The sequence below is a fragment of the Scyliorhinus torazame genome, chromosome 7 (assembly GCF_047496885.1).
Source record: "Scyliorhinus torazame isolate Kashiwa2021f chromosome 7, sScyTor2.1, whole genome shotgun sequence".
Lineage (NCBI taxonomy): Eukaryota > Metazoa > Chordata > Chondrichthyes > Carcharhiniformes > Scyliorhinidae > Scyliorhinus > Scyliorhinus torazame.
In genome coordinates, this window is record NC_092713.1 from 24,303,480 (window position 1) to 24,326,593 (window position 23,114).

The 23,114-nt window shown below is 46.2% G+C and overlaps 1 protein-coding gene across 2 annotated transcripts in view; it reads left to right on the forward strand.

Moving 5' to 3' along the window:
* Nucleotides 1–23,114, forward strand: part of LOC140426092 (heparan sulfate 2-O-sulfotransferase 1) — a 273,815-nt gene that overhangs the window by 206,262 nt on the left and 44,439 nt on the right. For both annotated transcript variants that reach the window (XM_072510440.1, XM_072510441.1), the window contains 2 exons: nucleotides 2,421–2,656; nucleotides 3,378–3,463. In XM_072510440.1, coding sequence (XP_072366541.1) covers nucleotides 2,421–2,656; nucleotides 3,378–3,463 — 322 coding nt within the window. The remainder of the gene's footprint in view (nucleotides 1–2,420; nucleotides 2,657–3,377; nucleotides 3,464–23,114) is intronic.

Sequence of the window (23,114 nt, forward strand, 5' to 3'; positions counted from 1 at the left end):
GAACCCATCCTGATTCTAATTTGTGAAATCAGCTGCCTCAAAAGCTATTTGTCTGACTTTTGTGTTAATAATTAAGGTGAGACTGTCAATGTTCGCTGTACTTGACAAATAAATCAAACAACTTCTGGAGCAAGCACATCAGTCAAGACAAATACGAGGTTTTGCTGTAGTGCAGCTCAAACGACCCTACTACCCCACAGGCTGCACTGCAACAAAACCACGCTGATGCACTTAGCATTGAAATATATTCAGTGGAATGAAGTTGGATATGTAGCCAATGGCTAATCATTCTACATGCTGGAAAAATTAGCATGTGGTGTCTCATTCCTTTAGAAGTTAATTAGTATGGGGGCTTCCGGTGACGGCGGGCGGGAGGCGGCCGCACAATGGAGGGCTCCCGGTCGGCAACGGCATTTTTGGGGCTTTAAGCCCGGTTCCAGGGTCCGCGGAGGCGGCAGAAGAAGGGAGAAGGCACGGAGGAGGCACAGTGGAGACACCGGAGGAAAAAAGGAACAAAGAAAAATGTCGAGGATGAGCAAGAAAACGGCCGGGAAAAAAACAGCTGGAGGTCCGTTGGGGAGTGGAAAGGTCACCGCGGGGTCACCAGGATAAATGGAGGCTGGAGCGCCAGGGAAGGCCGCACTGCTTACGGCTGAAGAAATTACTAAGGTGATGGCTGCGGAATTTGAAAAGCAGTTGGCGCAGATTGCGAAATGCATGGAGACGGTGAGGAAGGAGATGAGGGAGGTTTTGAGTGTGCTGGTGGAGGAGGCGGTTTCCCCGTTGAGGACGGAGGTGCGAGAGCAAGGGGTGGCGCTGAAGGAAGTGGAGGAGACGTTATTGCAGCACGGTGATCAACTTGCCTCGATGGGGAAAGAGATGCAGAAGGTTATGGATACTAACAAGGATCTGCGAGATCCAGGGGACAGAATTTGAGGATTGTGGGGCTGCCCGAAGGAGTTGAGGGACCGAAGCCGACTGAGTACTTTGCCGCGATGCTGGCAAAATTATTGGGGGAGGAGGAAGATCCCTCCTGATATGAACTGGATCGGGCTCATCGGTCGTGGAGGCCTATACCAAAGGCGAGTGAGCCGCCAAGGGCAGTGACTCTGTGCTTCCGTAGGTACAGGGTGAAGGAGAAGGTCCTGAGCTGGGCCAAGCAGAAGCGGGTGGTGCAGTGGGCTGGAGCTGGTATCCGTGTATACCAGGACTTTACGGTGGAGCTGGCAAGGAGGCGGGCTACCTTCAACCGGGTGAAGAGGGCACTGTACATTAGCAAGTTGCGGTGCGGCATTGTATATCCAGCGAAGCTGAGGGTGACTTACAAGCTCAGGGACTTTTATTTTGGAACGGCGGAAGCAGCGGAGGAGTTTGCGAAAGCAGAAGGACTGTGGCAGAACTGAAAAATTGAGGAATGGCCATGTGCCGATGTAACCTCATGACTGTATTTTATTCTTTTTTGTATCACTGCGCGCGGGTGTAGAGATTAAAGGAGCCAATGTGGTATATATTTGGACAAGGGAAGGGACGGGACTTTCACTCGAAATGAGAGTTCTTTGGGGTGTAGGTGGATATGCGGGGTTTGTGTGCTAAAAGGGGATCTTTGGGCTTTCCTAGGGCCGGGCAAGTGGGAAAGGGACCCCCACAAATGACCCGGGCGGGGGCCTCCACGCTGGCCGGTTTAAGCCGGCCAGTGAACGGGAGTGAGGTGGGGAGAGGGGCTGCGGCCATCGGAGCCTGGTAGAACAGGGTCCGAGTGGTCTAGCCGGGGTGGAAAGTTGGGGGGAAGGAACCGAGGTTGGGAGGAGGAGTTTTACAAGAGGCAGTGAACAGGAGGAGCTGGAGACCTGTGGTTGGGGGGGCGGGGGAAGAGAGAGAGAGAGCTGTGTAAGATTAAGGGTGACTACGGGTAATCCCTGATTCCTTTTTGCCATTTATTTGTGTAAACATGCGGGTTGAGGTTTGGGGGTTGGTGGGTAGATGGGATCGTTGTTATTATGGGGACTGACATATCTTGCTGATTATTGTTTATTGTTGATGGATGTAAATGTGGGAGAAAATGTGAAAAAGGAGGAGAATTTAAAAAAAAAAAAAAAATTTTTTTTAAAGAAGTTAATTAGTATTATAGATTTTTTTTTTTTACATTTCCTGCCTGCTATTTTCAGCTCCCTTTCTCTTAACCTTATCTTCCTTTCCCAATCCTTTATTTCACTTTCTGTACACAATTTGCTTTATACTGCCTGATTTAGACTTTGCATGTCTCGGTGAGATATTTCAAGACAAATCTACTGCTTCTAGAGTAGCTGTTCAAGAGGTTTACTTTATTTCCTACATTGTCATAGTGTTTTAGACAGAAGTCTTAATATACCACTGCTTTGGTATTGCTGTCTGCCTTCAAGCTTGGATTTTTTATTTTACAGAGCGAGCAATTGCAAGACATGAAGTCCGAGAAATTGAACAGCGTCACACGATGGACAACCCAAGGCAAGATGTTGGAGAAGAGCTGGATGACATAATCATCCTTTACAATCGTGTACCTAAGACTGCCAGCACTTCTTTCACAAACATTGCTTATGACCTATGTGCAAAAAACAAGTACCATGTCCTGCATATCAACACAACCAAAAACAACCCTGTGATGTCTTTGCAAGATCAAGTGAGTCCTAATTCTCTGTGCATAGTGAATACTTTAATATTTTTGGAGCAGCTGTTTTAATGTTTCTAGAATGAATCTCGTTCATCAATGTACATGAAATTAAATACCTCGGAGTGAAGATTCCACAAAGTATTTTCCAAAAGGATGATGCATTTAAACTGGTACTGCATTTTACCTGATTATGGGACAGACCCCTCAATTGTTCATTACCTGGAAAATATCACAGTGAAGTGCATCTCACTTTGTCTACTTCAAAACTTAAGAACTAGGCTCATCGGATTTGGTCATTCAGTTGTGAAATTTGAATCTATTGCTTTCTCTTGCCAATTTTGGTGCCAGTCTGGAGCACTGATAATCAACTGAAAGCAAAAGCTGTGATCTGATACAAGAGAAATGAGAGCAGTACATTCTACCTGTGCCAAAAATGTCTGCCTGTAAATTGATGAAACCTAGTACATAAACCTCCATTTGACAAGCTAGAGTAGCATGATTAGTAGATTGAGAATGAGAGACACAGTCAGGTTTCTTGATTTGCCAGCAATATACGCCCCATTGCTTCATTGTGACATTGCTGCATTTTATTCATTTTTCCTTTATTTACCAGTTCCCACATTTGCCCAGTAAAAATGTAAGTTTGATTGGAGCAAAGCTTTACATTCAGGACCGGTTTAGTTTATATGTATAACTTCGCTCATAAAAATATAATCTTGTGTTATTTCAGGCACGATTTGTAAAAAACGTTACTACATGGAAAGAAATGAAACCAGGATTTTATCATGGGCATGTAGCATATCTGGACTTCACCAAGTAAGTGAATTTGTTTTCAGGCATTGATTCTTTACCCAGATTGAATTCAAATTAAGCAGTAGCTTTTATAGATCTGGATATATTAGCAGTTGAATGCAAACTCACCAATAATTACGGTAGCACAGTGGTTAGCACGATTGCTTCACAGCTCCAGGGTCCCAGGTTCGATTCCCGGCTTGGGTCGCTGTCTGTGCGGAGTCTGCACGTTCTCCCCGTGTGTGCGTGGGTTTCCTCCGGGTGCTCCGGTTTCCTCCCACAGTCCAAAGATGTGCAGGTTAGGTGGATTGGCCATGCTAAATTGTCCTTGGTGTCCAAAATTGCCCTTAGTGCTGGGTGGGGTTACTGGGTTATGGGAATAGGGTGGAGGCGTGGGCTTGGGTAGGGTGCTCGTTCCAAGAGCCGGTGCAGACTCGATAGGCCGAATGGCCTCCTTCTGCACTGTAAATTCTATGATAAATCTATGAATTTCAGTTGAAGGTTCAAAACAAAATTTTAAACCAAATTGTTAAAGGGAGTCATTGTGTGCAATTTAAATTTAATGTAATTTTTAAAATCAAGCAACTTTACTTAAGGAGTCAATTATGTTAAAGCAAGGATGTATAAAATTGATATACATCAGTAGTAATTATCTTTAAATTCAGTGTTACAGATGGCCTTGCCTAAAGGCTTGTGAAGTGAAATATAATGCAAGCTAATTATGCTGAATAGAGCTAGTTTTGCTAGACTGTAGAAATTATTGTAAATTTTTTTTAATGGGGTTGTAGAACCCAGTTAGCATCCTTGTTTTCCAGAAAGATGCCCTTCTCATTAATGTTGTAATGACAACTTGATATCAAAAATCCATGAGCACACAGCAGCATAATTCTGTGCAGTAGCTTGAATAGTAGAGAAAATAGAAATGTGCTAAGTGCCCTCTGGTGGCTAAGTCTCTTATTTACCTCGCACACAACCTAGCTTTTGAAAACTGTTTCTGTGGATAATAACACTTTGAAGATAGGTTTGTGCATCCTATCTGTAAATGGTTCGGCCTTCCTTCCAAAAGGAATATTGTTCACTCCAGCAGTAATCATACCAATAATTGTAAAAACATGCTTGGATGAATTCCCTTGGTCTTCCCCATTCTAAGGACTACAAATCAAAAGTTTTGGAGTTGTTAACAGGAAACCAGGCCATATTTAAAATTAATATTTTAGCATAAAACAACCCAAACTATTTTATCTCTATCATGTATAATAGAACTCAGACAACACGTGTACAATATGACTTCACAGCTGCTGAGTCATTTACAAAAAAGGCTAAATAGAAGTCTACTTTGAAAAGTAATATTGATAAGGAGCTTAAATTATTTTTATGCTGTTAGAAATGCTCATAATTCTCTGATATTTTCACAGATGTTGATTATTTGTCCCTTGCTTTATCACCCATGCCATCCCAAACAAAATGCTTAAATTAACTTGATTTTATTGGCAGAAAATGCTGGGAAAACCCAGCTGGTCTGGCAGCATCTGTGGAGAGAGAAACAGAGTTTACGTTTTGAGTCCAGTATAACTCATTTTCGTTATATTTTGCTTTTATTTGCTGTCTGTTTATGCTTCTGTTAGGTGCATTATTTCTATATCCTGTGTAAGATCTTTATGTATTTTACACATGGACTGGGATTCTCCGGCCGTTCGCTGGCGACGGGCTTCTCTGATCCCGCCGGCAGCGCACCATCTGCGGGTTTCCCAGCAGTGCAAGCTGGCTTCAATGGGAAATCCCACTGGCAGTGGCGGGGACAGCAAATCTCATTGCCAGTGAACAGCGAGCCGCCTCCCACCGCCGAAAAACACACGGCTGGGGGCAGGAGAATCCACTAAGTGGTGTTGTTGCATCCAAACTCTGCTAGTTGATTATTTTCTTATTGTCCTCTCACTATTGTACAAATGTTCTGCATGAGTTCCTCAGGATGATGTCCGAGGCCTAACCGCCTTCAGCTGCTTCACCAATGACCTGAGGATGACAGCTCAATGTTCAGTACAATTCGCAACTCAGATACTAAAGCATTCATGTCCAAATGCATTAAGACCTGGACAATATCCAGGCTTGGGCTGATGAGTGGCAAGTAACATTCATGCCACACAAGTTAGATTTTTTTTTTTACATTTGGTGTACCCAATTCATTTTTTCCAATTAAGGGGCAATTTAGCATGGCCAATCCACCTAGCCTGCACATCTTTGGGTTGTGGGGGCAAAACCCACGCAAACACGGGGAGAATGTGCAAACTCCACACGGACAGTGACCCAGAGCTGGGATCGAACCTGGGACTTCGGCGCCGTGAGGCAGTAGGGCTAACCCACTGCGCCACCATGCTGTCTAGATTTAGATTTATTGTCACGTTTATCGAGGTGCGTTGAAAAGTAGGATCTGCGTACATTCCAGGCAGATTGTTCCATAGATGAAAAACATAGGACATATGATAAATACAATACACAATGTAAATACATAAACATAGAAATGTAGTGCTTCTAAATAGAGAAGATGCATAGAGAGATCAGTTCAGTCCATAAGAAGGTCATTCAGGAGTCTGGCAACAGCAGGGAAGAAGCTGTTTTTGAATCTGTTAAAGTGTGTGTTCTCAGACTTCTGCATTTCTTGCCTGATGGAAGAGGTTGGAAGAGAAAATAACCAAGTGCCAGGCAATGACCATCTCAAGCAAGAGAGGGTCTAACCATTGTCCCCTGTCAATGGCACTACCATCACTGAAGCCCCCACTATCAAACATCCTGGATTGCTACCACTGATCAGAAATTGAACTGGACTAGCCACATAAGTACTGTGGTTACCAGAGCAGGTTAAAGGCTAGGAATCCTGTGGTGAGTAACTCATCTCATGACTCCCAAAACCTGTCCACAATCTACAAGGCATAAGTCAGGAGTGTAATGGAATACTCTCCACTTGCCTGGGAATGAGTGCAGTTACAACAACGGAAGGGTGGCACGATAGCACAGTGGTTAGCACTGTTGCTGCACAGCACAATGGACCTGGGTTCGATTCCCAGATTGGGTCACTGTCTGTGTGGAGTCTGCACATTCTCCCAGTGTCTCCGTGGGTTTCGACCGGTTGCTCCGGTTTTCTCCCTCGGTGTACCCGAACAAGCACCGGAGTGTGGCGACTAGAGGATTTTCACAATAACTGCATTGCAGTGTTAATGTAAGCCTACTTGTGACACTAAGAAAGGTTATATTATTATTGTTATTAAAAACATTCAAGTAGCTTGACCCCATCCAGTACAAAGCAGCCCGCTTGATTGCTGCCCCTGCCACAAACATTCAATCCCTCACAGATTAACAATGGCAGCCGTGCGTGCCATCCACAAGATGCACTTCTGGAACTCACCAAGGTTCCTTAGGCAGCACCATCCAGACCCCTGACCACTACCACATGGAAGGACAGGAAAAGCAGATACCTGGGATCTCCATCACCTAGAAGTTACCCTCCAAGCCACTCACCATCCTGACTTCAAAATATATCACCATTCCTTCACTCTCGCTGGGTCAAAATCCTGGAATTCCCTCCATAACAGCACTTTGGTGTACCTACACTTAGGGACTGCAGTGGTTCAAGAAGGCAGCTCACCACCACCTTCTCAAGGGCAGCTATGGATGGGCAATAAATGCTGGCCTAACCAGCGACGCCCACTTGCCATAAATGAATTTTTTAAAAAGGATATCTTCAATCGTATTGCAGACCATTTCTTGAAATTGATCTCTTCTGCTTAAGTGTTTAACCCATGGAAAGCAATATTCTATCCCAGCTCTAAGTATCAACATGCCACAAACATTTTTTTCAATCATCTGAATATCTAATGCATGCAGACGTTTCTTACATTATTTACCAGCCTGCAAGCCAGGTTATTGAGTTGTCCACAGAGTTGATAAACTTCTAACTGTCCGTCAAGCCAGGATACAGCATTGGCTTTCAAGGTTATCTAGTGCTGAATACAAAGAGGCCAAGCCAATTGATGTGTCCACCCTCCATTGGTGAAATAAACTTGTTGACTGTCACTAAGGTCATGAAGCGGTTGAATTATAAACATGGTATACTAGTTAGGGGAATAAACGTGCTATCCTTACTCCGTTTGGCTTATTTGTGATTCCAGTCCCACTCCAACATTGTTAATGCTAAAGTTGCCTCCGAAATGGCCCAGCAAACCCAGTTATGCCAAACTACCAAAATGAAAAATGAGAAGGAAACAGGATCAACTTGGATATCAAAGCAGGACTCAATGAAGGCATACCCAGCACAGTTCACCTCTGTGAAGTCGTCACCACTAATTCTCAGGACTGATGCAAAAAATGAGTTCGACTCTCTGCTAATCTAACTGTAGTAACTCAGTCTAGCTGTACCAGCTTGCTGTAAGCCACGTGCTGGGGTGTGATGCTGCTGATCAACCCTGTCTAACTCCCTAGATGTCTGTCTGTGGAAAGAGGCAGTGTGTGAGTGCCTCATCCCTTTTATAGTGTTTATGTCATGCTCCCTTGTGGTGATCATCATAGAATTTTAGAATCATAGAATTTACAGTGCAGAAGGAGGCCATTCAGCCCATCAAGTCTGCACCGGCTCTTGGAAAGAGCACCCTACCCAAGGTTAACACCTCCACCCTATCCCCATAACCCAGTAACCCAACCCAACACTAAGGGCAATTTTGGACACTAAGGGCAATTTATCATGGCCAATCCACCTAACCTGCACATCTTTGGACTGCGGGAGGAAACCGGAGCATCCGGAGGAAACCCACGCACACACGGGGAGGATGTGCAGACTCCGCACAGACAGTGACCCAAGCCGGAATCGAACCTGGGACCCTGGAGCTGTGAAGCAATTGTGCTATCCACAATGCTACCGTGCTGCCCTTAAGAACAAATTAATCTACACTATATCATTCTACCGTAATCCATGTACCTATCCAATAGCTGCTTGAAGGTCCCTAATGTTTCCGACTCAACTACTTCCACAGGCAGTGCACTCCATGCCCCCACTACTCTCTGGGTAAAGAACCTACCTCTGACATTCCCCCCTATATCTTCCACCATTCACCTTAAATTTATGTCCCCTTGTAATGGTTTGTTCCACCCGGGGAAAAAGTCTCTGACTGTCTACTCTATCTATTCCCCTGATCATCAAGTTGCCCCTCATCCTTCTCCATTCTAATGAGAAAAGGCCTGGCACCCTCAACCTTTCCTCTTAAGACCTACTCTCCATTGCAGGCAACATCCTGGTAAATCTCCTTTGCACCTTTTCCAAAGCTTCCACATCCTTCCTAAAATGAGGCGATCAGAACTGTACACAGTACTCTAAATGTGGCCTTACCAAAGTTTTGTTGAGCTGCATCATCACCTCTCAGCTCTTAAATTCAATCCCTCTGTTAATGAACGCTAGCACACCAAAGGCCTTCTTCACAGCTCTATCCACTTAGTGGCAACTTTCAAAGATGTATGAACATAGACCCCCAAGATCTCTCTGCTCCTCCACATTGCCAAGAACTCTACCGTTAACCCTGTATTCCGCATTCATATTTCTCCTTTCAAAATGGATAACCTCACACTTTTCAGGGTTAAACTCCATCTGACACTGCTCAGCCCAGCTCTGCATCCTATCTATGTCTCTTTGCAGCCGACAACAGCCCTCCTCACTATCCACAACTCCACCAATTTTCGTATCGTCTGCAAATTTACTGACCCACCCTTCAACTCCCTCAGCCAAGTCATTAATGAAAATCACAAACAGCAGAGGACCCAGAACTGATCCCTGCGGTACGTAACTGGGATCCAGGCTGAATTTTTGCCATCCACCACCGCTCTCTGACTTCTATCGGTTAGCCAGTTCATTATCCAATTGGCCAAATTTCCCACTATCCCATGCCTCCTTACTTTCTGCATAAGCCTACCATGGGGAACCTTATCAAATGCCTTACTAAAATCCATGTACACTACATCCACTGCTTTACCTTCATCCACATGCTTGGTCACCTCCTCAAAGAATTCAATAAGACTTGTAAGGCAAGACCTACCCCTCACAAATCTGTGCTGACTATCCCTAATCAAGCAGTGTCTTTCCAGATGTTCAGAAATCCTATCCTTCAGTACCCTTTCCATTACTTTGCCTCCCACCGAAGTAAGACTAACTGGCCTGTAATTCCCAGGGTTATCCCTAGTCCCTTTTTCGAACATAGGCACGACATTCGCCACTCTCCAATCCCCTGGTACCACCCTTGTTGACAGTGAGGACGAAAAAATCATTGCCAACGGCTCTGCAATTTCATCTCTTGCTTCCCATAGAATCCTTGGATAAATCCCGTCAGGCCCGGGGGACTTGTCTATCCTCAAGTTTTTCAAAATGCCCAACACCTCTTCCTTCCCAACAAGTATTTCCTCGAGCTTACCAGTCTGTTTCACACTGTCCTCTCCAACAATATGGCCCCTCTCATTTGTAAATACAGAAGAAAAGTACTCATTCAAGACCTCTCCTATCTCTTCAGACTCAATACACAATCTCCCGCTACTGTCCTGGATCGGACCTACCCTCGCTCTAGTCATTCTCATATTTCTCACATGTGTAAAAGGCCTTGGGGTTTTCCTTGATCCTACCCGCCAAAGATTGTTCATGCCCTCTCTTAGCACTCCTAATCCCTTTCTTCAGTTCCCTCCTGGCTATCTTATATTCCTCCAGCGCCCTGTCTGAACCTTGTTTCCTCAGCCTTACATAAGTCTCCTTCTTCCTCTTAAGACATTCAACCTCTCTTGTCAACCATGGTTCCCTCACGCGACCATCTCTTCCCTGCCTGACAGGGACATACATATCAAGGACACGTAGTACCTGTTCCTTGAACAAGTTCCACATTTCACTTGTGTCCTTCACTGACAGCCTGTGTTCCCAACTTATGCACTTCAATTCTTGTCTGACAACATCGTATTTACCCTTCCCCCAATTGTAAACCTTGCCCTGTTGCACGCACCTATCCCTCTCCATTACTAAAGTGAAAGCCACAGAATTGTGGTCACTATCTCCAAAATGCTCCCCCACTAACAAATCTATCACTTGCCCTGGTTCATTACCAAGTGCCAAATCCAATATGGCCTCCCCTCTGGTCGGACAATCTACATACTGTGTTAGAAAAGCTTCCTGGACACACTGCACAAACACCACCCCATCCAAACTATTTGATCTAAAGAGTTTCCACTCAATGTTTGGGAAGTTAAAGTCACCCATGACTACTACCCTGAGACTTCTGCACCTTCCAAAATCTGTTTCCCAATCTGTTCCTCCACATCTCTGCTACTATTGGGGGGCCTATAGAAAACTCCTAACAAGGTGACTGCTCCTTTCCTATTTCTGACTTCAACCCATACTACCTCAGTAGGCAGATACTCCTCAAACTGCCTTTCTGCAGCTGTTATACTATCTCTAATTAACAATGCCACCCCCCCCCCCAAACCTCTTTTACCACCCTCCCTAATCTTATTGAAACATCTCTAACCAGGAACCTCCAACAACCATTTCTGCCCCTCTTCTATCCAAGTTTCCGTGATGGCCACCACATCGTAGCCCCAAGTACCGATCCATGCCTTAAGTTCACCCACCTTATTCCTGATGCTTCTTGCATTAAAGTATACACACTTCAACCCATCTCCGTGCCTGCAAGTACTCTCCTTTGTCAGTGTTCCCTTCCCCACTGCCTCACTACACGCTTTGGCGTCCTGAATATCGGCTACCGTAGTTGCTGGACTACAAATCCGGTTCCCATTCCCCTGCCAAATTAGTTTAAACCCTCCCGAAGAGTGCTAGAAAACCTCCCTCCCAGGATATTGGTGCCCCTCTGGTTCAGATGCAACCCGTCCTGCTTGTCCAGATCCCACCTTCCCCAGAATGCGCTCCAATTATCCAAATACCTGAAGCCCTCCCTTCTACACCATTCCTGCAGCCATGTGTTCAACTGCACTCTCTTCCTATTCCTAGCCTCGCTATCACGTGGCACCAGCAACAAACCAGAGATGACAACTCTGTCTGTCCTGGCTTTTAACTTCCAGCCGAACTCCCTAAACTCGTTTATTACCTCCACACCCCTTTTCCTACCTACATCGTTGGTACCAATGTGCACCACGACTTCTGGCTGCTGCCCCTCCCCCTGAAGGATCCTGAAGACACGATCCGAGACATCCCTGGCCCTGGCACCCGGGAGGCAACATACCTTCCGGGAGTCTCGCTCGCGACCACAGAATCTCCTGTCTATTCCCCTAACCATTGAATCCCCTACTACTATTGCTTTACTATTCTCCCCCCTTCCCTTCTGAGCCCCAGAGCCAGACTCAGTGCCAGAGACCTGGCCGCTAGAGCCTTCCCCTTGTAGGTCTTCTCCCCCCCCCCCCCCCCCAAACAGCATCCAAAAAGGTATACTTGTTTTGAAGGGGAACGGCCACGAGGGATCCCTGCACTGTCTGCCTGTTTGTTTTCTTTCCCCTGACTGTAACCCAGCTACTCTTGTCCTGTACCTTCGGTGTGGTTACCTCCCTGTAACTCTTCTCTATCACCCCCTCTGCCTCCCGGATGATCCGAAGTTCATCCAGCTCCAGTTCCCTAACACGGTCTTTGAGGAGCTGGAGTTGGATGCACTTCCCGCAGGTATAGTCAGCGGGGACACCGGTGGTATCCCTCACCACCCACATCCTACAGGAGGAGCATGCAACTGGCCTAGCCTCCATCCCCTCTTACCTTACAGAATATAGCTGCCCTGTGGACCAACTGGACCTCCGCTCTCCGACTCTGCTACCAGTCAGCTGCACTCTCTGTAAACTCCTGGCTCCCTTCTCGCTCTTTGCGGAAATGTAGGAAACGAAATGAAAGGAGCAATTTACTCCCTCCTCACCTAACTCCCTCGGTCACCAAACTCTCACTATAGCACTCAAATGCACCATATTCAGTACTCAGTGCAAACAAAGGCTGCACTATAGGGGGATCACTTTTATACTGTGAATCTAGCCTCTGAAAACTGGCCTAATCCAATTAACTAATTAACAAGCTCCAGCTGCAAGTACCTACAAGTAGAACCTTTGTTTAAAGCTGATTGAAAATGTACCTTCTTCTAAACCAAACAACAACTTTTAAGTTAATTAACTAAATAAAAGAAAGACTGGACTTTAGATAAAAAATGAAGCCTTTATATGCCTCAGTCAACAAACTCTCTCTATAGCCCTCAAATGCACCAAAGTCTGCACTGTAGGGGGATCACTTTTATACTGTGAATCTAACATTGGGGGTAAACTGTGACAGATGTAGATGTGGGGGAGGGGAAGCAAAGGGGAGACAGGGTAAGGAAAGGTGGATATGATGGGGTGGTGGGGGAGGTGGTAAATGTATGTAAAAAAAAGACAAGAAAAAAATAAATGGTAAAAGACATTTAAAATGAAATGGCATGGAAGCAAATGGGTCGGGCTGGGGTAGTGCTAGTCACCTGAAGTTGTTGAATTCGATGTTGAGACCAGAAGGCTGTAGCGTGCCTAACCGGAAGATGAGATGTTGTTCCTCCAGTTTGCGTGAGCTTCACTGGAACATTGCAGCAGGCCAAGGACAGACATGTGGGCATGGGAGCAAGGTCTTGTGTTGAAATGGCAAGCAATGGGAAGGTTAGGGTCCTGAATGTGCACAGACCGAAGGTGCTCAGCAAAGCGATCACTCAGTCTGTGTTTGGTCTCTCCGATATAGAGGAGACCACATTGGGCGCAGCGAATGCAATAGACCAGATTGAAAGAGGTGCTAGTGAAACGCTGCTTAACCTGGAATGTGTGTTTTGGGCCTGGGATGTTAAGATGGAAGAGGTAAAGGGACTGGTGTTGCAACTTCTGCGATTGCATGGGCAGGTGCCATGGGAGAGGTGTTGGGTATGGTGGAAGAGTGAACTAGATTATCTCGGAGGGAACGATCTCTGCGGAATGCTGACAGAGGGAGTGAAGGGAAGATGTGTTTGGTGGTGGCATCACGCTGCAGTTGCCGAAAATGGCGGAGGATTATGCTTTACATACTGAGGCTGGTGGGGTGAAATGTGAGAACTATTAACCAATCCAGGTGAGTTCTCAGTCTGGAATATTAAATAACTACTAAAATGGACTTTATATCCATCTTGAGGAACCGTTGCTGAACAATATCAGAGGCATTCTGTGAGCCTTTCAATTTTGAGCTCATTATCGTCTGATTTGATTGTGTCATGTACCGCTGCACCAGCAGATGGCAGGGTTGTACCACATTACTTAATTGTGGCTGGAACATAACGTTATTATCTCATCCTTTTGATCAGAAATTTATATGGTTACAAACATGCACACTCTTCTAGAGCAACTCTGACATCATGCCTGCAAACAGGTCCTTTGATTCCTAATTTTCTTTAAACTGAATACACCCTGCTTGCTTTGGCCTGCAATACCCTCATGATGTAACACTAACAAACCTTGTGTTGGCCTACTATCGGACAATAAATTCATAATGTACGTATGCACTGCTGCATTATTATGCAACATTTCCATTGTGCTACATTTATTCTGCTACTTTTCCATGTTTCACACCAGGTGTTTGAAATCATCTAGCTCAATATATGTCTGTGATTTCTACACTTGGTCCTTTGCTAACAATCAGTTACCTATGCCACAAACCAGCCATTATAAACCCACTGACTCCCATAGCTACCTCAACTGCAGCTCTTCACACCCCACATCCTGCAAGGGCTCCATCCCATTCTCCCTGTTCCTTTGCCTCTGTCGCAGCTGTTCTGATGATGCCACTTTCCAAAATGGTGCTGCTGACATGTCTTCATTCTTCCTTAATTGTGGTTTCCCACCCACTGGTCAACAGGACTCTCATCCTTGTCCGACCCATCTCCCACACCTCTGCACTCACCCCCTCTCCTCCCTCCCAGAACCAAGATAGGGTCCCCGCTTGTCCTCACTTTTCACCCCACCAGCCTCCACATTTAAAGAATCATCCTCCGCTAGTTCCGCCAACTGCAGCACGATTCCACCACCGAACACCTCTTCCCCTTACTCCCCCTGTCAGCATTTCACAGGGACCATTCCCTCCGGGGTACCCTGGTCCACTCTTCCATCACCCTCAACCTCTCACCCTCTTCCCCCGGCACCTTCCCTTGCAATCACAGAAGGTGTAACACCTGCCTCTTTTCCTCCTCCCTGCTCACCGTCTCAGGCCATCTCGTTTCAAGTGAGCCAGTGCTTCACATGCACCTCCTTCAACGTGATCTATTGCATTCACTGCTCCCAGTACGGTCTATTAGAGTCATAGATGTTTACAGCATGGAAACGGGCCCATCGGCCCAGCTTGTCCATGCCGCCCAGTTTCTATCACTGAGCTAGTCCCACTTGCCCGCATTTGGCCCATTTCCCTCTATACCCACCCCTTGCCCATGTAACTGCCTAACTTTTTTCAAGGAAAAAATTGTACCCGCCTCTACCACTCATTCCAGATGCTCACCACCCTCTGTGTGAAAAAACTTCCCCTCTGGTCTCTTTTGTATCTCTCACCTTCAACCTATGCCCCTAGTTCTAGACTCCTCTACTTTTGGGAAAAGATGTCATCTATCTACCTTATCTATGCTCCATTATTTTATAGACCTCTATAAGATCATCCCTAAACCTCCTACGCTCTAGGGAAAAAAGTCCTAGCCTATCCAGCCTCTCCTTATAACTCAGACCATCAAGTCCTGGTAGCATCCTCGTAAATCTACATTGGGGAGACTAAACACAGACTGATGATTGCTTTGCAGAACACCTCCGGTCCGTCCACAGCGGGACCCAGCCCCCCCTGTCGCTGCCATTTCAACGCACCGTCCTGCTCTCACGTCCACATGTCTGCCCTTGGCCTGCTGCAATGTTCCAGTGAAGCCCAATGCAAACTGGAGGGACAGCACCTCATCTTCTGATTCGGCATGTAACATACAGCCTCCCGGACATAATATTGAGTTCAACAACTTCAGACTTTGAACTCTCTTCTCCACCTTCACCCTATTTTATTTCTGTCAATTTATTTTTATTTTCATTTCTTCCATTGATCTGTTTTTCCCTCACCATTGTTCCCCTCTCCCCCATTCCACTTGGGCCAACTGTTCCTAGTTTCCCTTCGACACACTACTCAACTTTGTTCTGCCATTCACACTTTCCTTTTGTCTTTTGTCCTCAACGTCTTTGTCTATCTCCCCTATCCAGCCCACCGTTCCACGCACCCCCCACTACAGCTCATCGGACCCCATTTCTAGTTTCTCTAGCTTTGACCAAGAGGCACCCAGACTCAACGATAGCTCCCTTCTCTCTCCACAGACGCTGTCAGACCTGATGAGATTGTCCAGTATTTTCTGTTTTTGTTTCAGATTCCAGCCGCGGTAATTTGCTTTTATTTACCTATGCCAAACCGCTAACCTGTGAGATTATCCCATATGCTGCAAGCATCATCCACAACAGTGGTGATAACCATCGTTTGAATGCAAAAGACAGAGCTGAATCATTTGCAACCATTTTTAGCAAGAAATGCAAAATGGATTATCTTTCTCCTGTGGTCCCCACACTCCGCTCTTGAACAAGAACTGAGTTCCAGAAGCATGGTGAGAGTGACTGCTCTTGATTTCAAGGTAGCACTCGACTGAATGTGGCACCAAGGAGCCCTGTTAAAACAAGTCAATGGGGTTCAAGGAGAAAGCTCTCAGTGGCTGAGGTTGTACCTGGCCCAAATGAAAGATGGATGCCAAACATCTCGGCCCCACAACATCACTGCAAGAGTTCCTTATGGCAGAATTCTGGGATCCAACTCTCTTTAGCTGCTTCATTGACCATCTACTTCAGTAATCTGTGACATCCTTAAGACTGAAATAGAGTAGTACATTAATGATTGGACAGTGTTCAGTGCCATTTGCAATTTCCCAGATAAAGTAATTGATGCCTGCTTGCAGCAAGATCTGTAAACTATCCAGACTTGGACAGATAGCTAGAAAGTAGCACACAAGTGCCGGGCAATGACATTCTCCAATGAAAGAGTCTCGCCATCTCTATCTGGGATTCAGTGCCATCATCATTGCTGAGTCTCCCATACTTGGGATACCATTAACCAAAACTGAACTGTACTAGCCACAAAAATGCTGTGGATACTGGAGGAGGCCAAAGATTTGGGCAAAATTCTCCATTTGGGAGACTTAAGTGTTGACGTTGAGAATAAATTGCGTGCGGTTCATATTCCAGTTGGTGGCGCTGTTTCCGGCATCGGTGACACCCATAGGTCAGCCAGGCCCGTCCAGGCCCTCTAGAGGACGGCCACCAAAGGCATCTCCGGTCAGAGGATGAGATACGCAGCAGGCCACCTTCACATCTGAGGTGCCGCCTGGGGTCTCACCTAGGAGCAACAGTAGACTACATAAAATAAGGAAGTTAGACACCCGTTAAGTTGGCACGGGTGCAGCACATAGGTTAGAGATAGGGGTCAGGGCACAACAATTGTACGTAGCACTATTAGAATCCCTACAGTGCAAAAGGAAGCCATTGGATCCATGGATGCATCAACCCTTTGAAAGAGCACCCTTAACTTCGCCCAATCCCCCACCCTATCCTTGTAACCAACCTAGGGACAATTTAGCTTATTCAATCCACCGACCTGCACATCTTTGGACTGTGGGAGGAAACTGGAGGACCCGGAGGAAACCCACGTCGACACGGGAAGAATGTGCAAACTCCACACACAGTCGCCCGAGATCTGAATCAAACCCGGGCCCCTGGTGCTGAGACAGCAGTGCTGACCATTGTGCCAACATTCCAACTGTTGACATCCGCTGTCTGAAGGGTGTGAGTATTGGGATGGGCTGGACTGGGCTGGGTGTGCCGGGTGGAGAGTGTGGGAGGTTGGTGGTGTGGGTATTGAAGGATGGAATGGGGTTGGGCCCCAGGCCAATTGAAGAGTGCATTTGAGGTCACCTTCTAAGGTGGCAGGGAATGGGGCCATAAGTGTGAGGCTGCCTTGTCGGGCAGATTACCCAGTGAGTATCATATCACCGCTCACCATCTCCATAATCATCCCCCACCCTCAACCGCCCCAAAGAATATATGGGCCCATAAGATGGAATGGCCAGCAGGGATCACCTGGGCGTGATAGTGGAAGGTGATCCTGATGGCAGGAGGCAGACTTTGCCAAATGATGAGGAGCACCAGAGCTCAACTCATAGCGAGTCATCATCATTCTGCGTCCCGTGGACAAGACCCACTGATTCTGCCTGCCAAGGGCCAACACCCTGTGGTGATGCTGGTGGGACCCCAAGAGAGGAGAGTGGGTGCTTGGGTGATGAAGGGAGGAGGGACTGTGGAGATGTGAGGGGCAATGGAGAAGGGGGCACTACTTGGAAGGGGGTGGGTGTTCTGACACCCTGGGCTAGTGCACAGTCAATTCCAGCCCCACAGGCCCCGGAGTCCCAACGCAAGTGAGTTCACCAATAATTTGTGTAAAAATCCTTGAAATCTTTGGCCTTTGGCTGCCCAATAATTCTGAGTCACCAGGTTTGTGAGTTGAAACACAATTACTGTTTATTTCTAACAGAAATAAAGATGAAATATTACAATAATTACAATGGAATAATGGCAAGCTAACCTACTGCCTCCTCTTTTATGTTCCACCTCTACCCATACACACAAGACGAGCACAGAGGGATGGAAAGGGGTAAAAATAATAAGGATTAAGGTAAAAGAAAGATAAATGTCTTTGCTTTCGATGTTGAATTCTTTGCAGCAGGCTGCCCTCCCGGCATGCTGATTGATTGACAATTAGTGATGGTCTTCTTCCGGAACATTCATTCAGTATTCACAGGCAGTTGGATCTCTTCTGGAGAAACACTTTAGCCTTTATTAAACTGGATCTTCAACTAAAAGGTCCACCTTTGAGTCTACTTCTCTCTTAAGACTCTTTGTCTCGCATGAAACCCAGTTTCAATCCCAAGTTTAATCTTGGTCCTTTGCAGTTTCACTAAAATGACATCCAGCCTTACTGGGGAAAGAGAAGAATTTTCATACTTGATTTCATCATAGCAGAGAGAGAGAGAAGCAGAGCCACTCCTTCCAGCTTCAGAACCAAAAGCAAAACGAAAGCAGCCCAACCTTACTGGGGAGAGAGAAATCAGAACGACTCACCATTGGTTATTAGCAAAGCCCAGTATTTCGAGCCAGTTCATTGGCCACCAGCCAAGTCAGTCAAACTGAGTCCATCATGTATCTCTCCTGCTTTTTAAGTCACAGGTCCATTGATCGTCCATGGATCAAATTGTAATTGCAAAAAAAAAGAAAGGTGAAAACAGGAAACAAACAGGGTTTAAAGGATCCTTACATGGAGAAGGGTATGGAGAGGTGGGACAGGGTGGCTGAGCTGCCGGTGGTCGGGAAAATTTGGAGGTGATGAGGCTGTCCATGTGCAGCGGCCTTGGAGCACAGGTTGGGTGGCCTGCAAGCCAGCCTGGGCTCCATGCCCAGTTCTCCTTGCCATCCTCCTCGACAGATGAGGCCTGGCGTACTTCCTCCTCCTCTAGCATGAACCCCCTCTGCTGCGTGATGTGCAGGACACAGCAGGCCAGCATGATGTTAAGAGACCCTCCTGGGGCCATACTGGAGCGCCCCACCAGAGCAGGCATTGGAAGCACATCTTTAGGACGCCGATGCATTTCTCAATGGCGTTCCTGCTTGTTGCATGGGCATCGTTATAGCGGCTCTCCGCATTGGTCAGGAGTCTCCGCATAGGCGTCATTAGCCACGACCTCATTGGGTAAACCTTGTCACCCAAAAGCCTACCCCTCAGCTGACAAAGCGCCTCGAATGTGCCAGGAACCAGCACGTGTGCCAGGACGTGTGCACCAGCCAGGAACCAGCGCGTGTGCCAGGACGTATGCACCAGCCAGGAACACTTCCTGGTGTTATGGGCAAGGCGTTTTCAGAACCCCAAAATGTATCATGGGGTTCAACCAACCTCTCCCTTTAATGGATTTGTTGCATTTCCTAGCACACGGCTTTTTCCCTAGGTGTGGGATTACAATTATGGACATGTGGGTTTTTAAACACACAACACTGTTAATTCCATGAACTCAACTTAACATCTTAAATAAACATTGGATCTCTTAACACCCCTTACTTCAAAGATAACTCAGAAAATATTGCAACAGTAAATAATTCCTTAAAATGTTCCTTCAAACTTCCAAGAGACTTAACACCTTTAAACAGTATCACATCAGGTTAAAGGATATATATATTTTCTGTAGAATGGCAGAGATATATTAGCTTGGTTGACTTCAGCTCCAGCACCTTACTTTCTTCCTGCAAATTCTCTGGAAACACACACACACACCCAAGCTGCTTTCTCAAACCTGGCTTTCTCCCTTCAAGCAGATCACAGCAAACCAGAACTTCTCAAGCTGCTGTCTCAAACTGGCTTTCTACTTTTAAACTGCTCTCGGCAAAACCAGCCAGGCACTTTTTAGTTACTCTCAGCAAAACCAGCCAGGCACTTTTCAAACTGCCAAACCAAACTGCAAAATGGCTGAACTGAGCTGAGCTCCACCCACTCTCTGACATCACTGTTTTCTTAAAGGTACATTGCTTAAACATCCATTTCTTAAAGGTACTCTCACATGACACTGGTTATAGGGTGCAGGTGTGCATTATGTGCAGCGGGTGTTCACATACCAACTGCACATTCAGGAAGTGGAAGCACTTCAGCAAAAAGTGGCAAATCCTGCTGCCCAGGCATCCTGGTAGGCTTGGTTCAGATTGAAATTTATGTAGTCTGCTGCCCGGGCACATAGGGCATCTGTCGCAGCGCGGTAAGCAACCTGCGCATGGATGTCTGTGAGATCCCAGACATGTTCCAGCTCGGCCCCTGGAAAGACCCAGAGGCATATGCTTAGGGCAACCATCACCTTGACAGCCAGCAGGAGTGGGTATCTGCCTCCATATCCCCGCAGTGCCAGGTGTGCCATCATCTGGCACAGGTGGCGCACAGTCTCCCTGGTTAGCTTAAGTCTTTGGCAGCACAGGTGGTTGGCATGTCCTCAAATTTAGGCACTGAAGGTGTACACGTGCCCTGGTGCGGTGCCTCCTTCGAGCCTGCTTGTTGGCCGACCGGCACCAGAGCCTTACCGACTGGCCCCTGTTTGGGGGGCAAACTTCTTGTGTAGGATCTGGCTACATGGCCAACCTGAGTTGCACTTCAGCACCACCCTCTGCGTTCCCCCACATCCCCCCAAACCCCCGATATGTGACCTTCCACACTGCACCCCTATCCCCATCAGTGAGATGCCCTGGGCCTGTGATGTGGGGAGCCTCTATCCTCATCCTGTAAACAGATGTACTGGTGGCTGCTGCAACCCGTGTCAGCGATAGGCTCTGTGACCCAGTTCTGTTTCTCCACTGGTGTCTACCAGTTGCCACCCAAGTGGATAGAGCCGTGAAGAAAGCCTAAAGTGTGTTAGCATTTACTAACCGGGGGATTGAGTTTAAGAGCCGTGAGGTTGTGCTGCAACTGTACAAGACCTTGGTTAGACCACATTTGGAGTATTGTGTGCAGTTCTGGTCACCTCATTATAGGAAGGATGTGGAACATTGGAAAGGGTGCAAAGGAAATTCACCAGGATGCTGCCTGGATTGGTGGGTGGGTCTGATGAGGAAAGGTTGAGGGAGCTCGGGCTTTTCTCATTGGAGCGAAGGAGGTGAGAGGTGACTTAATTGAGGTGTATAAGATGATGAGAGGGATAGGTAGAGTGGACGTTTTTTTTTTTTTAAATAATTTTTTACTTTATTTTTTTATTTTATTTATTTTTTTCTCCTCGGGTGGATGTTGCTGTTACAAGGGGCGATAACTATAAGGTTCATGGTGGAAGATATAGGAGGGATGTCAGAGATAGGTTCTTTACTCAGAGTGGTTGGGGCATGGAACGCACTCCCAGCTATGATAGTGGAGTCGGACACTTTAGGAACTTTGAAGCGGTTATTGGATCGGTATATGGAGTTCACTAGAATGATTGGGAGTAGGTTGATTTGATCTTAGTTTCAGACTAGTTTGGCACAACATCGTGGACCGAAGGCCCTGTACTATGCTGTACAGGGCTATGTTCTATACTGTGGGTGTCCTCATTGAGTGGGCTGTGGACTATGCTGTCAGCAAGGTAGCACCTGGTTATGAGGTGGTGAGGGTCACCGTGTGCCACCATTCGCCTCCATACTTAGAGGCTTCTGTATGGGCAGGTCCTACAGATGGGGGTGAGGCAGGGAAGTGTGCGTCTGCTGGGAGTTTAGCTGCAGTCCTGAGTGGGGCACATAGGTTGTGAAAACTTGCCAGGGAGCAGGATGGATGGGAGCAGGAGCATGGTGGACAGAGGTAGGGCTTGAAGACAGCTGGTGGTCCTGCAGATAGTGTCACTGCTAAAGACCACGGTGCATGAGTGAGTTCTGCTATTCCTCTTCTCCTGTAGTGGGGCTGCGCTTCTAATGAGTGCACTGAGGAGTGGCATCACCTGGTTGATCAGCACTTCATCAAGTGACCTAAACATCTGAGTGCTCTGGCTGCAGTGTGTATTATCTATAATGTGCATTTCAGCAACTTGACTGAACCTCACAAACCTGTAATCTTTGTCACCTAGAAAGACAAATAAAGTAGGTGAATGTGGATACTGCTGTGTGCATATTTCCTTCCAAGTTGCACACAGTCCTTCCTTGCGATGATAAAGGGATGTGCTCCAGTTCAAAATCCCTCCAGCATTGTGGGAGAACTTGCACCACGCAGTGCAGCAGCTCTTCATTCTCGAGATTAATTTAGGTTGGGTAACAAATGCCAGCAATTTCCCACATCCTGAGAAAAATGTTTTTAAAGTGTCATTCCTATAGATCTGTGGACCTCTCTGGCTCAGGTATTGATTTGTCCTGCTCAAGGTGGTTTGTTGATTTTGACCTTCCATCACCTTCCATCACCAGGTGTGTCTTCTTGGAGTCCATGTCTCTTTTCCTTACAAAATGTTTGTTACTTTGTCATGAGACCATTGAAAAATGTTGCTATATTCTGAAATTCATCAGAATGATTGGCTACTCCTTGATATATTTTTCACAACTACTTTTTAAATAGACTGTAGTTTCCTGGATTTTATAAAGGTCTGCGTGAAACTCCTCAGCAAATTTCTTTCCTCCATTAGAGAGTAGGAGTGGGGGTTCATGAGCTTTTGATAACCTTTAACTGAGACCATTAAAGTTTTAAGCATACACAAATTAATTATGATAAGAAAGCATGTTATTCTGGTAGTCATACAAAAGGTGGAAAGAGCAAGCTAGATAAATCTTACAAAGAAAAGATAACTAGTTCTTATTTCTCTAAGTTAATCCTAGCTTTGGACTCTACTTGTTACAGAGATAGCATTTGTACGTCCCTCTGGGCTTGTACGAGGTCAATTCCAGCCCCACTTGACCCAGAGTTGCAAAACAATTGAAATTAATAGAAATTCTTAGAAAACATCCAAAGTCTTTGGCCCTTGGCTGCCCAATAACTACAGTCACCAGGTTTGTAAAGTTAAACACAATTAATTTTATTAATAACAATAACTATAATTAAATATAG